We start from the raw sequence: 18,545 nt of genomic DNA on the forward strand, positions 1-18,545 counted from the left end.
ATAGTGTCTCAGTTTCCCTTTCCATCACGTTCTCACCACTACCTGCCATCTCTTGTCTTTATGATGATAATCAGCTCTCCTTTTTAATGGTCACCTGTAACACAATGTCTTTATGTGCTGAGTGGTAAATCAGTGCTAGTCCATAGGACTGTACTTGCCTGCTGGACCCATGGGCCGAATGGGCCTTGTAAGGTAGAGCTTCAGAACAGACAGTGGTGCTGCTTGACTCCAAGAAACACAAGGGCAGCTGTGCCCTGAGAAGCCCAGTTGTGAAGTAACTGAAACCAGAGTGGGGGTTATAAAGAGAGTGAGCATACTGAAGACTTCCCTGGTGGTCAGCGGTTAAGACTCTGCACCTCCAATGCAGGGGGCTTGGGTTTGATCTCTTGTCGGGAAACTAAGATCCCACGTTCTGGAGATCTAAGATCTGGTGCAGCCAGGGTTTTTTTTAAGAACGAAAACGCATATTGGCATTTTCCCACAAATTACAGTGTCCATCTCTCTAGAAACATTCGGTATATTTCCACTGATGATGATTTTTAGTTCCAACAAAGACACTAGATTGCTATTTAGCCCTCTCGGTTTTACCTTCTTTTTTAGGAAAATAAAGATAATTCAGTTTCACTTACATAATGGGACTTAACCAGCTAATAAATATAAAGCATTCTGACCACATAATGTTATAGAGACAGTACTAATATTATTAACAGGCAGGATGCAATTACCATGATTAGTATTTTTCCAGAAGGTAGAGCTAATACTCATTCCTACCTGATGGGAAGACTCTTTTACAGCCATTAATCATGACAGTGGAATGTAATTGGCCAATCTAGAAAGCTGCCAAATGCCAATATACCTACACTGATATTTAACATTTTTCACATTAAAATTCTTAGGTAGAAATAAACTTCCTTTAATATTTATTGGTTTATTTACTCCAAAATTACAGGTACTCTGATAAATGGAATAGTAGTTTCTGGTGCCACTGTGGCTGAGAAATGCCTTTTAGTGTCTTCTGCTACTGTAACTTAATAATTCATCCCATCACTTCTGTTTGTAAATCACAAAAGGTTTGTTTGATGAACATAAGGTTAGGGAGATGTGTGAATACAAATAACCTGTATTTTAAGACCATTGTCTATATGTGCAATTATTTACATAGGTTTGAGATTATCCACAACCTCTGACATTGGATTCAGTTTTCAGGGCATGACATCTGTTCATTTTCAAACACAGAAAGTCATCTATGGGATGTCTTAGCTTAATAAATTAATTCTTAAGATATTAAGGTGATTGATCTTTTAGTTTGGTTTTTGCTAGGAAGTCTAAGCACCAAATTTGAAGCACACTTCTAATAACTGTGCAGAGTTTTATGGTCTTTGGTTTTTTGAGTGAATTAATAAGTGAAATGAAGTGGTATAATTATTGACTTCTAAAGAAGAGAATGTGTCCATGGTTATATATTAAGAAAATTTGTTTTTCATGACTGTTCATTTTTGCTTAGTTATATTTGGACACTTAATGGAGTCTTTTAGACATAAATATGCATAAAGCATAAACCATGTCTTTGAGAAACTCTCAGTCCTTTGGGGGGTAGCTTTGGCCAAGGGACTGTCATCTGGGAGGCCCCGGTAGTACCATTAATAAAGAGGTAAGCAGGGTGCTTTGGGCATGTATAGTTTCAACTGTGGTGGTAATGAGATCATTTAATAAGTAGGTACATTTAATTCAGAAGGTCATCTGAATAGTTGGCAAATATATTTTTCTTATGATGTGACTGTAACCACACTGTTCACTCCTTTTGCATTTTTCTGTTTCAGAGACGCCCAAGCAGATGGCCGGCAATGAAGTTCCGAAGAGGTTCTGGCCATCCTGCCTATGCTGAAGTTGAACCAGTTGGAGAGAAAGAAGGTTTTATCGTATCAGAGCAGTGCTAAACTTTCTAGGACAGAACAGCACCAGTGCTGGCTTACAGGTGTTAAGACTAAAAATTTGCCTATACCTATAAGACACACACACACACACACACACACATACACACACACACACACACACACAGGAGCCCTAAGCTGCTCTAGCCAGAAGGAGATGAGATTTCTGGACAAGCCCAGCCCAGGAAGGGTTAAAAAAATTTTTTTAAACTTACAGAGGATACCAGTTACCACTGAACATAGAATTCCCTAGTGGAATGGCCTCTATAGTTCACTCAGCACATCTCCTGTGGACTTATCAGAAATATGACAAGATTACAGTGCTGTTGGCTTAAGGTGCAGGGTTGCAAAGGGATCGAGAAAAAAAAAATATTAATAAAGCTTTAGTTCACAAGGGATCTATACCTTTGGTTCAAATATTCTTCTCTGATAACTGTGTTCCAAAGCCTGAACCCATTCTCTCAAAAGAACAGTGACAAATATTTCCAGTTTGCTGAGAGAAGTAGGTGATGCAGGGGCCCAAACAAACACAGAAGAAGAGATTTTATGTCTTTCTACCAGACATGTGGCTGAAGGATTTTGTTTTGCTGGTCTAGACCCACCTGTTTGAACCAGTTCGTTGCTTTACAGGATGAATCTTTATCTTTCCAGTTCCGACTTTGCCCCCCTCTTCCTGGATGCCTTCTGTGTAAGCAGTGACAGAATCATAGCCTTTTAGCTAAGTGTGAGGACAGAGGGAGGGACAAATGAGGTTTCTGGATCCCCCCCCAGCTCAGAGTAAAACGTCTGATTGGTTTTCAGAAGCATTGCCTCCACCTCCCAACTGTGAAGACTGTGAGGCCACAGTTGTTCTTGGCTGAAGGAAACAGAAGGAAACAGTACCAAGAGTTCCTTAATCGTTTTTGAAGCAAAAATGTTAAGGGATTCTAAGCATATGAGGTTTTTCGTATTTTGTTTTTTTTTAACTTTTTGCCGTTTCAGTCTGAGAGGCCCATTTCATTGTCGATTCCTATCTAAGAAGTCTTTCAAGTCAGCATATCCCTGGCGAGAAAAAGAGCAAAAGAACCCTGCTGAATCATACAGTAATTTTCTTTAAAGCACATAGTAGTTACATAAATATATATATATAAATATATTTTTGTTTATAACTAACACAAGGCAGGCTCTTGTGACTCAGAGTGCATTTTGTCATCGAGACAAAACAAATGCGAGATGCATTACTGCATACTTCCATAGAGTTGTAAAATAATCCTTAATATTAGAATATTTTTATGTCACTTAGTGGAAGTGGTTCAACTGGTTGCAGCGCCGATCATTTTTCCTACCTGTTGGAGCCGCTGTCCCGTTCATATCAACCCCTTCCCTCCCTGGCAAAATAAAGCAGATGCAAAAAGCTCCTTAGATGGATCTGTTGTTTGCCCCATAATCACAGTCCAGATTTTGAACCATCCCTGTGAGTGAAGATAGGAAAGGCACCCCCCCACCCCTAGAGGAGGAAAGTGGTTAATATATATACTGAGCTCCTAAAGTTTGAATTCAGGTCCTGTGTGTACAATTTCATCAACATCTCGACCCATGAAACTTACATCTTGCGCCAAGAAGCTGTTGGTTCTCATAGAGTACCCATGTCCAACATTTGCAGATTCAGGTATCAAGAAGCAGAGCTGTCTCGTAAGCAGCACTTTACTACCAACTCAGCATCTGTACACAGTGTCTACATCAAATGACATCAGTCTGCTAACAGAGTATCACATATTATCCTCACAACTGTCTGATGTAAACTCGTGCCATTTTCCATCGAGTATATTTTGCTTTACATTTTAAAGTACCTGATGAGGGTGTTAATTTTTTTTTTCCTAACCTGCTTAGACGATAATTGCAAAAAAAAAAAAAAAAAATTGACAAGCAAGGTGACTGAAGGGTGTGATGACTGCTATAGCTCTCTGCTATAGCTACGTTCAGTTGATATGAAATAAACCAACTTATTTCTTGTGGAGTAGGTTTGGTCGGTTAGCAATTACCAAATGACTTGCCAATATAACTGATGCAACCGGTATTCTACAAAGGCATAAGGAACACATAGACGATTCCTTCTAGGATAAGTTGATGCTTCTTTCACTTGCTTTTGTGTTAGGTGTGGCTTCCAATATAGCTGATTGACAGTTATATAAATCCTGCATATATATATATCCAACACCTTTCTCAATTCTTTGAAGTAGTGGTGTAATTTCTATCCCTTTCAAAGTTCATCTTCCACTTTTGATTTTTTTTTAAATTCCAATTTTGTAAAATACCCTAAAACTCTCTGAATTGTCCAGTGTACTAGAGCATACAGTAAGTGAAAGTGAAAAGGCTGCTGAAGTATGGGAAAACTTCCCAGCCAAATCAGGAGTTAAAGGTGGTGAGATGTTTCTGTTGTTGATGAATCTTTTAGAGCTAAGGGAAAAGGCTAACTGAATCCTTTTTTTTTTTTTTTTTTTTCATGAAACTTTCATTCTACTCTGTACCTCTGGTTTCTTCTTGGTGCCCATTTACTGCAAAGGAAGAGAAGACATTCACAGAGTTTCTGGAAATTCAGAATGGACTCTGGTGCTTTGGACTTTTCATATATTATGTATTAGAAAGGATGCATCTGCATGTTATTTCATATACTATGAACCTAGTAAAAGGAAAATAATAGCAAAGGAACATATACAAAGTTCTAGAGAAATCAAATAAATGGTGCTACAGAGGAAGTTAGTTATTTCATCTTAATTATTTGTAAAAACATTTAGTGAATAGGTAAAGGATTCCCAGATGGCTCAGGCAGTAAAGAATCTGCCTGTGGTGCAGGAGACCCAGGTTCGATCCCTGGGTTGGGAGTAGAATGACTACCCACTCCAGAATTCTTGCCTGGAGAATCCCATGGGACAGAGAAGCCTGGCAGGGGTCCATGGGGTTGCAGAGTTGGACACACTTTCACTTTTCAAACGTATTAAAAGTCAAGAAAGATATCTTAAGCCAATGAGGTGAAACTGACCACAGTGTTGATTTGTTTATGAAAGGTTTGAACTTCAACATATACTAACAAATAGAAAGTTAAAGTGCAATTTACCTCCAATTATCGTTTTAATTTGGGATGTCTAGCTCAGTAGTAAAGAACCCACCTGCCAATGCAAGAGACAGGGTTCAATCCTTGGGTCAAAAAGACTCCCTGAAGAAGGAAGTGGCAACCCACTCCAGTATGCTTGCCTCGGAAGCTCCATGGACAGAGGGGCCTGGTGGGCTACAGTTTGTGGGGTTCCAAAGATTCAGACACAACTTAGCAACTGAGAACATACAAATGAGGCAGTCTCACAGGAAGCTTGTAGGATGTGCTGTCCAATATATCCACTAACCAAATTGATTGATTTAAATTAACTAAAATTAAATAAAAATTCAGTTCTTTGGTCACTCTAGCCATATTTCAAGCCCCCAAAAGTCACATGGGGCTTGTGGCTTCCATACTGGACAGCACAAAACACTCCTGTCTTTGCAGAAAAATCTGTTAACTCTGCTGTAGAAGTCTTTCCTTTTCGGCGGCTCAAACAGTAAAGAATCTGCCTGCAATGCAGGAGACCCAGGTTCGATCCCTGGGTTGGGAAGATCCCCTGGAGAAGGGAATGGCTGCCCACTCCAGTATTCTTGCCTTGAGAATCCCATGAACAGAAGAACCTGACAGGCTACAGTCCATTGGGTCACAAAGAGTCGGACAAGACTGAGCGACTAACACTTTCACTTTCTTCCTGAAGAAAAGGAGGATAAGAAAAAGTAGATTTGATAGTTTCTGGGCCTGTTTTTGCTCTCAGAGAGGAAGCTTAAAATAATGAAAAGAATCCCAGCTGACACAGTTTTGAGTTTCCACTATGTCCTCAGGAAAATCACTTTTACCACTACAAGTCTCCATTTGCAAGTTTGGAAAATAAAAATATTTCTGTCCTGTCTTCCTTGCAAGGTTATTATTATGTAGATTGACTAAACATACAGACTTTTAAAACCTTATGTCAATTGAACCCATAGAAGGGGCTTCCCGGGTGGCCTAGACAGTAAAGAATCCGCCTGCAATGCAGAAGACCTAGGTTTGATCCCTGAGTCAGGAAGATCCAGTGGAGGAGGAAATGGCAACACACTCCAGTATTCTTGCCTTGAAAATCCCTAGGACAGAGAAGCCTGGTGGTCTACAATCCACAGGATTGCAGAGTTGGACACCTGGACAACTAAGCACTCATGTACAACCCATATACAGCACATCTCTTGGCCCAGTACCAGCATGAACTTGTATTCCGAGGGAAAAAAGTCCATCCATCCTAAAAGCATTCAAAGACAATCAAATCAGTCCAGTTCTTGAGGAAATGCCAAAGGAACATACACTTAAGAATTACTTCAATTCCTTTTTCCCCATATTAATATTTTCTCTTACGTTCCCCCTGCATGACATCAGTCTCAACCATCCTCTCTCTCAAAGTCCTTGGGTGCATTCTTCATCTGGCTCAGTTCTTTATTGTGTAGTGTCCCTGAGCCTCTCCCGTTTTTTCTGATTTCCCAGTTAACTCTTCACAACAAAGAGAACCCAGGAGCTGACCAGCAGGCTTCTCTTTAGAAGAGAGTAAAACAAATAATTTCAAATACGTATTTTCTCCCTGTAACACAAATGTAAGGGCCTGCCACACTAAAATATTACAGCAGGTGGCACATAGTTTTAAAAGTAAAAATTTGCAAATGCAAACTACATGAAAAGAGTAAAATTAAATTTTGTCATATTCAGGTAATACATATTCTCAGATTAGTGTGATTTCTTAGTTTTGGCAAAAAGAAAAATTCTTATGTTATTTCCTCATTCTGAAGTAGTGTAAGTTTAGCAATGCCCTAGTGTCTGTTGCTCAGGGCAATAAGAAAAAGTTTTGCTGGAACTCATGGCTTGATTCAAGACACTTCCATGATAAGAAATTAATATTTAAGTAAGAGTAACTGAAAAATAGATGCTGTGATTAAGGCTTTTTCCTCCTATGAATTGTTATTTTGCTTTGTATTTCTTCAGGCATTTTTTAGATATTTTATTAAGATGTGTTTTATTAATTCCCAGAGATTGCTCTTGCTTTTACTTTCCCAGCCTCCAGTTTTTGGCATCATCATCTATATGCCAGACTCATGGAAGGTCATCTAATCCAACCTCTTCATTTACAGATCAGAAAATTGAGGCCCAGAGAGATAAAGTCATTTGCCCAGCATCAGAAGTGGGCCTTGAACTTAAAACTCCTGACTGGTCATTTTTGTTCCAATTCTCTTTGCCTAAACCCCTCCATCAGTATTTAAAGCCAACCACGCAGCTTCAAGAATACTGACGTGGGTTGCCATTCCCTTCTCCAGGGGATCTTCCTGACCCAGGGATTGAACCCAGGTCCCCTGCATTGCAGGCAGATTCTTAACTTTCTGAGCCATTAGGAAAGCCCTTAGAACGCAGGGTCTGCCTGAAAGCAATTTTTATTTGCTATCCTGACTCTCGGTTCTGTCCCAGAATAGAGAACATTGGACCAGCCTTCTGCCATCAAGTGGTTGTCCTAAGAATGGTACCAGTAGTTCCAGTTCTGGTCATTGCAAGGTCTTTATCTGGTTTTACATGCCCCTACCTATGGCCATCTAAGTTAGCAATACTATCCTGTGTCACTTAAAATTGCTCTGCCTTTGCTTCATTTCTTCCCAGATGTACCTGAAAACTAGTCATCTTCATAGCAGATTTTCTTACTGAATTATCACAATTTTTATTTGCTTTTAAACCAGTGGAGCCTAAGAAGCTCTTTGGAGCAAATGTTATGAGGTCAGTGGCATTACATACTATGTACTCCTATTTCCCTGTGTTCGTAAAGCACTTTACATTTTACAGGGCACTTTGATTCATTTCTTCATTTGTTCATTCATTCAACCACCCAATTCACTTAAATAGTTACTGAGCACCTACTGGAACCAAGTTCCTGTGCTAGGTCTTGTGATACACAGTGATAGATACAAACAATAAGAGATCAGGCATGTCCACTAATAATTTTAATAGGGTAAAATCTTCAAACACAACTTTGCAAATTGATTGGCTCACTACTACTCTATCCAATTTCCAGTTCTAATTTCTATTCTACTAAGATAGGGAACTCTCAAGTACTTGTCTGAGGAACGTTTCTGAAATATGATACATCATTGCCCATCTCTGCTGTTTGCTCAATTTCAAATGATGTGTTAATTTCACTGATGAGAAGAAAAGTTACTCATTGAAAGTTGTCCCAGACCCAGAAGGACTTGTTTGGTCATTTGAATTCTTCCTGATTAGATGTAATAATAGTTCACTATCTTATTCTCATATTTCTACTGTGGCTTTGCGATTTATCAATGCCATCTTTTCAAGGTCTTCCAGAAGTATCCGTAGATCAATGAAGCATTTGCACTTTAGCTATGTGTGGTTGTTTGTTATTCATTAGATTGTCTCAGGTTTTCTCACCCTCAGCACTAATTGACATTTGTGGTCCCATAATTCACAGATAGGGATGGGATGGTGGAGTGGTCCCTTGGATTGCAGAGTGTTTGCCAGCTTACCAAGTTCCCATTGACTACATACTGGTAGCTCACACACACACACAGATATCCCAACTATGACAATGAAAAATGTTTCCAGACATTGCCAAATATCCCCTGGGATGAGATTGGGCAAACTACTGAATTCTCTAGTGAACAAAATATATCAGGAGAAAAAAAGAAATGTTTCTCTTTCTCTTGGCACTTAATCTTCATTATAAATAGGTTTTTTTTAATTAATAATAAGACTTGGCATCATAAACTCTTTGCATGAAAAGGGACTGTAAAAGTCACTATTTTAATCACAACCAAACATCATCTTTTTCTATTTCATCATCTCCTAGTTTTACAAATTTATTGAGAGATCTGAAGATTGTTTGTTTATCTCTGGAACTTGGGGATTTACTTTCTCATAGCAAGAGATAAGGCTGTTTGGTGGTTTTGCTTTGCCCTGAAATAGCTGCCGCAGGGGTTTTTGCCTCAGTCAGGAAGTTGGTATCACACAGCTTCAGTATCTCAGAGACTTCAAAGAGTTTTCTTCTGGGTATTTCACACATCTGCAAATCCTGCTCCATCATCTTTGCTTTCAAAATGTGCATAAAAGTTGACATTTGGTACGTCTAATTTTAAGTATATCTACATGAACTATTTTTTTCTTAAGTTTTCTATTTCTGATATTGATTTCTTTTTATCGTCCCTCTTTGGGGGGAAAAAATTGGACTGTCCCAAGTAATTGCAAGTTGGAGATGTCTGAGTTGTACTATCTAAACCTATCAAGCCAAAGTTCCTGCTGATTCAATGTGCCTTATGTCAGTTTTCCTGTAGGATCAGTGATTTCCCGTAAACAACCCTGTGTTTGTACTTGTGTCTGTGCTGCACCAATTGGAAAAGTCAGTGACATTATGAGACAACCCCTTAAGAATATCTTACAAATAACAACAAACCTCCAACTGGAACATCAGGTCTTCCTCTACTCCTTTGCAAAAGACCAACCCAGACTTTGGAAGCATTCTTCATTGTTTACTACAAGTTGCTAATACACACACACAATTGAAAGCTTTGATTATAATATCCAAGGCTATAGAGTATTGACAAGAACATCCAAAGAGACCTTTCCCAACCCACACCATCACAGAAATCAGAAAACTCCAGCCTAGGAGATCCTCAAGTGTGTGTATGAGTTCCTTCTCTACCACTGTCATTTCAGATGCTATGGTGATACTTAAGGTTTTGACTAAGATTTTCCAATTTCAACTTAAATTTCAATGCATGTGCCTAATTATTGCCTGACATGTATTTTAAATCATCCAGTGCCCAGTGCTCTCACAATGATTATTGCAAAGCAGTAAGATGATAATTGCTCAAGTAAAATTACCTAAATTCTTGAATCAATTCTCCATAACAAATTTGTAGAACACATCATCATTGGCTTCTCAGTGTTAATTCTTATTAATTTTCAGATCACTGTCCACACTGAAAGAGTCTATGTTACTTTAAATCCAAGATAAAAGATTAACTAAGGCAAAACATATGCTTTTGCTCATCTTTTTCTAATTTCTAAGATTTATTAACATTTGAAAATTACTTTTTTAAAAAAGCCTCTCCTAATGGGATAAGGTAAAAAGTTTTAACTTGGAAGATAGTAATATATTCATTTTTATTTCAGTTGAAAAACCTCAGTGACTTCTGTCAATACCACTGGAGTGTTGTTTTCTCTTTTTTTTATAAAAGTGGTCTCTCTCATCCCTAGCATTACATATATATATATATGTATATATATATATATTCATGACCAAAATATCACTTACTTATCATGCAACCATAAACCTTTTGTGCCTATCAAATAGATAAATATCATGAAACTAATTTTAGACATTTGCTGTATGAGAAGAAGTATAGAAATGGGTGGATGGGGGATGATTCATGGAAAAATAAAGATCAAAATATGCTTTCGAGCATAATTTTCAACTTCTTTAGAGCAATGTGCAAATACATATTCAATGAAGATTAGCTCAAATTTAAGTCATCCAGACTTTGAGACACTGGGTCACAGATCCCGCCAGTTATGCCAAGAAACACATGACATCCAGAAGGCAGAGGTGGCCCCATTTTAGCTAAAACTCAGCCATTACCCATCTTCTATGGCACCAATGCTAAATTCATAAGGCTTTTTTCCTAGGGAATTGGATTACTTGAGCAAGTAATAACCAAAAAAACACTTTGCACTTATTACCCTCTGACTTACAAGGCATAACCGTGTACTTTGATTCCCTTATACCAGAGACCATGCAACATCCAACCACACATAGGCAATAAAATACAATAAAAATACTTTTCCTGAGGAAAGGGTACAATATTCTGCAGACCCAGATCTCTGTGAAGTTTGACCATCTTGGGACCAGACTCCATACTCATGTCTAGACATTGTGGTCATGCCTAAGCAACCATTGTAAAACTAGTTGGAACAAAAATATACTCAGCGTCATATTTTTAGCAGGGAAATAAAAACTCAAAGTGTCTTCTTTGGCTACTCTGTAAGCGGCTACTCTGAAAATACCATCAAGTGAAATCAGAGCTTCTTCTGCTAAAAAATGTTAAGATCATTTTAGGGAAATGAAGTACATTTCTTGAGACACAAACATTTTGTGTTTATTGGAAGTAAATCTCAGGGCCTTAGCTGAGATGCAGGAAGTCTTTTCATTGGTTGGTCAAAACAAATCTCTCATTTGCCTCATTTGAGGCTTTGAACAGTGCCTGGGAAGAACATTATTTTCAGGGGAAAAAAGAAACAGGCTTTTTTTTTTTTTTTTTTGCATGCCAGCTGGGATCATGGTAACTTCCAATGCCAGGAATTTACTACTGTTTCTGGTAATTCTGCTTGTAGTCATCTGAAACATTGAAGGGTGAAAGGAGGAGAAACTGGGCACCTGGGGAGGGGAGGGCTGTCTGTGTTTCATGCCAGTTGCACACAGAATATTTGTAAATGCATTTCAAAGTGGGTATAATTGTAGCCTTTGTCAGAATCACAAAGCTCACTATGGAGCTGCTGAAAGAGAACCCTGAGGGGAAAATCTGACCCTCTACACACAGGGCTTCCCCGGTGGCTCAGTGGTAAAGAATCTGCCTGGCAATGCAGGAGACACAGGTTCGACCCCTGAGTTGGGAAGATCCCCTGGAGGAGGAAATGGCAACCCACTCCAGTATTCTTGCCTGGGAAATCCCGCAGACAGAGGAGCCTGGCGGGCTATAGTCTATGGGGTTGCCAAGAGTCGGACACAGTTTAGTGATTAAGCACCATCACCCAACAAAAGGAAAGGCAATGGGTAAGCCTGTCACACTTTTTGTTTGTTTCTATTTTCCACAGCCCTGGACTTCAAATCAAGGACGTGTCTGTCAGGTGAAGGTTAATATTGCTGAGGTTTTCCCAAAACTTCCTTTAATCCTTGGAAAACTGAGCATTTTTAATTTACTCCACTCCTCCGGGCATCATTCCTACTTCTTTTGCCATGTGAATGAGACACTGGAGATCGCATTTTTTCATAGTAAAATCATATTCAAATACTTCCTCGATGACCTCATGCTTGACATACCTGAACCTGCAAATGTAAAAATGATTGTATCTGAATTTGCACTGATGGTATATGATAGCAGAAGACCTTACTGGAATCCCCTGTTTAAATTTAGTAATTTGGATGCTACGTACTTCTACAATCTTCTTGGTTATTTTCACTGTAAGATTAATTAGCTAAGTTTGAATGTATTTCCTTACAGTCTATTCATTTGCCATCTATCTCTTACCTGGGGATCATTATGATTGCAATAATTCATTGACGTTTTCTGCACACAGCTTCTTAAACCATTTTTTTTTGCATTTCTTTTCCTTACAGTATGTGGAAAATCTGGTTTGTTTGTTTTTCCTAGTAATCATTTTGTAAGAAAGCGCAGTGTATCAACTGCCGTGGTGACACAATTCCTCTTTTAAGGTCTGGAAGCTGGTTGTGACCAAATGCCATATGTCTTCTCTCTGTCAATTGCTATTTTCAGAATTAAATCTTTCTTTTTTTATCTTTCACTTTCAGTTGGAGTCAACATATTTGGGAATTTTTAGAAGGGGGAGAAGGGAGCAATTTATGTAATACTGCTGTCATATTTGACTACATATTAAAAACAATAAATGATCATTTTGTTTTAATTTCTTAAAATAGTTTTATTTATTTATTGACTGCGCTGGTTCTTCGTTGCTGTGAGGCTTTTCTCTAGTTGCACAGAGTGGGGGTTACTCTCTAGTTGCGGGGCACAGGCTTATGCAGTAGCTTCTGTTGTTGCGGGGCACAGGCTCTAGAGCACGATTCAATAGTTGCAGCTCACGGGCTTTGTTGCTCCGTGGCATATGGCATCTTCCCACACCAGCAATCGAACCTGTGTATCGTGCATTGACAGGCAGATTGTTTACCATGGAGCCACCAGGAAGCCCTGTTTTAATTTCTTAAATGTGTTTACCCTTGTCTTTCAAGGTATTTTTGTTCCTTTCCACTATTAGCCTTTGAAACATTTTCCCTATTGTGGAAGAAAATCTGAGTGCAGTGTCCAGAGCTGTAGGCTAGCGAAAGGATAGAAAGTCCTTTTGTTTCTTTCTTTCTTTTTAACATTTTATCTTGGAGTATAGCCCATTAACAATGTTGTGATAATTTCCAGTGGACAGCAAAGGGACTCAGCTATACATATACATGCATCCATCCTCCCCCAAGCTGCCCTCCTATCCAGGCTGCCACTGAACTCAACACTGAGTAGAGTTCCCTGTGCTATATAGTAGGTGCTTATTGGTTATCCATTTTAGATATATCAGTGTGTACATGTGGATTCCCCACTCCCCAACTATCATTTTCCCCCATCCTTCCCCCCAAGCAGCCATAAGTTCATTCTCTAAGTCTGTGAGTCTATTTCTGTTTTGTGCATAAGTTCATTTGTATCATTTCTTTTTAGATTCCACGTATAAAAGATGTCATACAACATTTCTCCTTCTTTATCTGACTTCACTCAGTATGACAAGCTCTGGGTCCATCCATACTGCTACAAATGGCTTCACTTCATTCTTTTTTTTAATGGCTGAATAATATTCCATTGTATATACCACCTCTTCTTTATCCATTCCTCTGTCGATGGATACCTAGGTTGTTTCCATGTCTTAGTTATTGTGAATAGTGCTGCAATGAACACTGGAGTGCACATGTCCTTTTGGACCACATTTTTGTTTCTAAACAAGCCCTAGTGTAGGACTGATACCAACTAGAGTCAGCTGTAGAAAATGGAGGACCTGGGATTTCTGGGTGGAGACTTGGTTGAGTCCTCCTGGACCAGATAGGTGGGAGGATCTGAGCTGCCAATATGAAATAAAAATATATATTTCATACTATATTTCATACTCAAACTATAAATCATGGGGCTGCAGTTCAGCTCCTGCCTCTGACGCTAGTCTGGTTCACAAACTCCCATGACCTTCCAAAGAAATTACTGAAGGTTCTCCCTGATTCCATCCCCTTTTCCCTAACTGGAAATGATCTTACCCCTTTGTTAGCTAATTAAAGTAGAATGTCTGAAGTGAGATGCTTTGAGTTCCTAATATCCTTTCTCTTTTTTTGATCTATCACTCTCAGGCTATTCTCATATCAACACCAAGTATGCCCAAGCCTGAACTTGGGCCAGGAAGCAAGTGCCAGAAGCTAAAATTCCAGTCAGTGGTGCTGGTTGAACAATTACTCTGTGCAACTCGATAGTGATTTTCTTTTTAAATCTTACCTCTGTATGGATCTTTCGGGCTGTGTTGATTAAACTTTGAAATCACATAGTAAATTCAGAACTACCATTTTAAATGGTGTAAATTGCTTCCTGATGCCAAAAGGGAAAATGTATTAATGTAAATCATGCAACTTTCCCTAACAGTAAAAAACATTAAGGCCAGTGCTTTGAAAAATCATTTAATGTGTGCCATCTCTTTAATAATGCAGTGGAAATATTAAAGAAAAGATGTTAATGACAATCATAAAACTTTTAAATTAGCTGTAGATCTGTCTCCTACAAATTCAAGTCTTCTCCTCATAGGTCCTCTATTCCAAACCACCGTTTTCAGAATCAGAGCTTTCTGACATGCAGTCAGGAATTTTTTCCCCCCCTCAGTTTATTTTAACTAAAATTTATTGAGTGTCTAACCTCTGCTAACCCTGGTGGCTTGGATGGTAACAAATCTACCTGCAATGCAGGAAACTAGGGTTTGATCCCTGCATTGGGAAGATTCCCTGGAAAAGGGAATGACTACCCACTCCAATATTCTGGCCTGGAGCATTCCACGGACAGAGGAATCTGGCGGGCTACAGTCCATGAGGTTGCAAAGAGTCAGACATCATTGAGCAACTTTATATATATACATTCCCCATGCTATGCAGGGTGCTTGACTCTAGGGTTACACAAACAAAGAAGATGAAATCCTTGTTTTCAATTAGCCTGTAGTGTAATAGAGGAGAGACACATTTAAACAAACAGCAGATCAAGGATGACAGGCACAGGATGGAAGTATTAACACAGTTATACCGTTAAGTTGCAGAGGAGGGGAGCGTCAATTCTGTATAGAAGCCATCAGGAGAGCTTTCATGGGAGAAGTGATATTTGTACATGATCTTGGCAGGGGAGTAGGCCTTCAGCAGGGGACAACAGAGACAGCCCAAGGATGGGATTGTTGCTGTTGTTCAGTTGCTCAGTTGTGTCCAACTCTTTGTGACCCCAAGACTGCAGCACCCCAGGCTTCCCTGACCTTCACCATCTCCCAGAGCGTGTTCAAACTCATGTCCATGGAGTCAGTGATGCCATCCAACCATCTCATCCTCTGTCGTCCCCTTCTCCTCCTGCCTTCAATCTTTCCCAGCATTGGGGTCTTTTTCAGTGAGTCAGCTCTTCACATCAGGTGGCCAAAGAACTGGAGCTTCAGCTCCAATACTTCAGGATGGGGTGTCTAGGAGCAAATGGACTGGCCAAGGAGGAGAAACAAGGAGAGGATGGCTGGAGAGTAAAGCCCTTGATGACATCCACAGACAGGCCTTCAGAGTATGACTTGAAAGGAGTAGATACACTAGAAAGTTAAGAAGCAGAGGAGCCATAGAAACGAGACCATTTCAGAAAGATGACCCGGTAGGCAAAGTAATGGACGACTCACAGGGGAGAAATCTGGAGACCACCTGGAGATAACTATTCTAGTCTGGCTGCTGTTCCATGACTACGCTTCCTTCTTAGTTCTCAGATCTGGCCTCTATGTGGTCAGTCCCTTTCATAAAATCCGATGTTAATCAATTGCTTGTCTGGACGCATGCCAAGGTCCTGGCCAAGTGAGACCCTTCGCCTCCCCCAGAGAGGTTCTTTTTCCTGCTTGGATTCTCTCATTCAGTAATGAAACTGATGCGGACACTGGAACATCCCAAGATTGATTCAGTGGCCAACGAATAGGAAAGTAGGAACTCAGTTTGCAAACCCGCTTCTCAACCAGACTGGGGCTGAGATCCAATAGATATATAGGAGAGTCAAGGTTAAAAAGAAAGAATTAAGTAAAGACAGGGAAGAATGAATCTTCATGACATCCGAGGATAGGGGTGTGGTTTGGATGAGTAATTGAGGCAATGCTCCATTTCAGGAGTAAGAAATATCTCACAATGAGAAGAGAATAAGGACCACTGAGATGATGGAGAGAAAATAAGACTTGCACAGAGAATGGGTTCTTCCAGTTCTACACAATGAGTGTAGAATGAGTCTCAAGGTCTACTGGAGGTCAGGTCTTCCACTATCTTGGGCCCAACTGTTTCCAACCAGTTCTTGTTTTTCATTTGGCAGCTACCTCCTTTTGCAGTTGAATCTGATACTCAGATCAGGGCAGTTAGTTTCCACTTGAAAGAGGGGCTGGAGCATGATTCTAGGGTAACAGCCCCATGGCATGGGAGAAATTCCCCCTCCTCTGTAAGCACCCCTGACAGCAAATTATACATTCCTTTTTCCCAAAGTAAGAGCAGAGCACAGTCTGACAGTCATGTGAAATCGGGTAGACCAGGCCAGGTTTACCCATCTCTTCAACTTCTTCTACAAGAGCTCTTTTTTCAATCTCCTAAAAAGCCCAGGACAACCCAGACAGTCAAGACCTCCTGACTTGCCTCCATGATGAGGACCAAATAGGAAAATGAGACATATCATCAATTTCTTTCCTGTCAGTATAGGCGTGCCTTTTTTTAACATTTATTTTTACTTATTTATTTGGCTGTGCCGGGTCTCAGTTGAGAGAGGATTTCAATGGAAGCCACCTTTGGATCATTTGTGGGTATATTGATGTATTTCAGAGCTCTCCAAGGAAGCAGATAAACTCCTGAGTTAGTCATCAGGGAAATCAAGGAGATACCAGTCGTGAGGCCAGTTGGCTCCCTGAAGCTGACTCTGTGCTTAAAGATTTTAAAGATCATGCATGGCCTTGCAGGTCAAGTGAGTTTTTCTTTTTTCATTGGCGTAAAGTTGCTTTAAAATGTGTTAGTCTCTACCGTACAGCAAAGTGAACCAGCTGTATGTATGCATATCTCCCCTCTCTTCTGGATTTCCATCCCATTTAGGTCCCACAGAGCCCTGAGGAGAGTTTCCTGTGTATACAGTAGGTTCTCATTAATTATCTAATTTATCTTGTTGTTGTTCTCATTTAGTCACATGTCCGACTCTTTTGCAACCCCATGGACTCTAGGCCACCAAGCTCCTCTGTCCATGGGATTTTCCAGGCAAGAATACTGGAGTGGGTTGCTATTTCCTTCTCCAGGAGATCTTCCCAACCCAAGGATCGAACCTGTGTCTCCTGCATTGCCAGGCGGATTCTTTACCACTGAGCCACCAGGGAAGCCCCTATCTACAGGGTGTATATGTCAATCCCAATCTCCCAATTCATCTCCCCATCACCCCCCCCCCCCCATTTTCTCATGAGGAAGTAAAGCTCGTGCCTTGGTGATCTAAGGAGCCTGTAGAAGCACAGAAACCTACAGTTCTGTGATATTCCTTACACCTCCATCTCCTCTGGGGTGTAGTGTGTCTCTAGGCAGAGCCGATGGGAGTGTGGAAATAGAGAAAAGAGATGACTGCAGACAGGACATTACTGCCTCAGCTGATGCTCTTTCCCTGATCCAAGTAGATGGCACGGCAAGAAATGCCATCCACATGTCTGCTTCTCCAAGTCTAAACATAGGGCAATTATAGTTTTTGGAAATTTCAAAAATGTGTCAAAGAGAGAAAACCAATAAGACTCCCATCATATTTGCAACTCTAGGTCATGTAGTAACCCCAGCCTCCACCTAGTGATGGACTTATTATTTTCTGTGAGTTGTTATCATTTTAAAGACACAGTGAAATGCACTTGGCCTCCCCAAGTAAATACACTTCACAAATGCCAGCACCTCTTGATAAATGTTAATTGACCCCTTTTTAATGTGCATTCCTCTTATTGGCTGCAATAAACTTTGCTCAGTGTCTTTGAACTTCTCCCAGACAGTCTCCTGACATTTTTTTTTTTTTTTTGGTGAACTTTAACAAACATTTTGGGGTTGCAGGGTAACACTGGGCTATTTTTCTCCCCAGATTTCTTTGTACAATTGCAATTTAGATTTCCTTCCAAAAGGATTCATTGTGGTGTGAGACTTGATAGAGTGTGAAGCAAATTTCTCCTGCTGCAGTTTGGCTGTAAGCCTGGAGGATGGCACGCATAAATTATTCTAAATGCCATAGAACCTTGCATCTTATTTCATTGTATAACATTTCAAATTGTCCTCAGGGTGCCCCAAAGTGAGATGGTGATCAAGCATGGCCAGAAAGAGATATGTGGTTTGCAAAAAAAAAATAAAAAATCCCTTTTGTAAAACGATGTCCTTTGGGATTTAATTAGATATCATTTTAGTAAGGAAATGGATGTTTGAACAAGACCAGATCTCAACAGGTTAAAGTAGCAGAGCCAATAGGAAAGGAGCACATGGTTAGAGA

The 18,545-nt window shown here is 39.9% G+C and overlaps 1 protein-coding gene across 3 annotated transcripts in view; it reads left to right on the forward strand.

Moving 5' to 3' along the window:
- Positions 1-12,699, forward strand: part of PLXDC2 (plexin domain containing 2) — a 423,190-nt gene extending 410,491 nt beyond the window's left edge. For 2 of the 3 annotated variants that reach the window (XM_061126172.1, XM_061126173.1), the window contains exon 14: positions 1,821-12,699. In XM_061126172.1, the coding sequence (XP_060982155.1) occupies positions 1,821-1,937 (117 nt within the window). In that variant the 3' untranslated portion in view covers positions 1,938-12,699. The remainder of the gene's footprint in view (positions 1-1,820) is intronic. The other variant, XM_061126171.1, reaches the window with a different exon arrangement.
- The last annotated feature ends 5,846 nt before the right edge of the window (positions 12,700-18,545 follow it).

Source organism: Dama dama, chromosome 23 (genome assembly GCF_033118175.1).
Source record: "Dama dama isolate Ldn47 chromosome 23, ASM3311817v1, whole genome shotgun sequence".
NCBI lineage: Eukaryota > Metazoa > Chordata > Mammalia > Artiodactyla > Cervidae > Dama > Dama dama.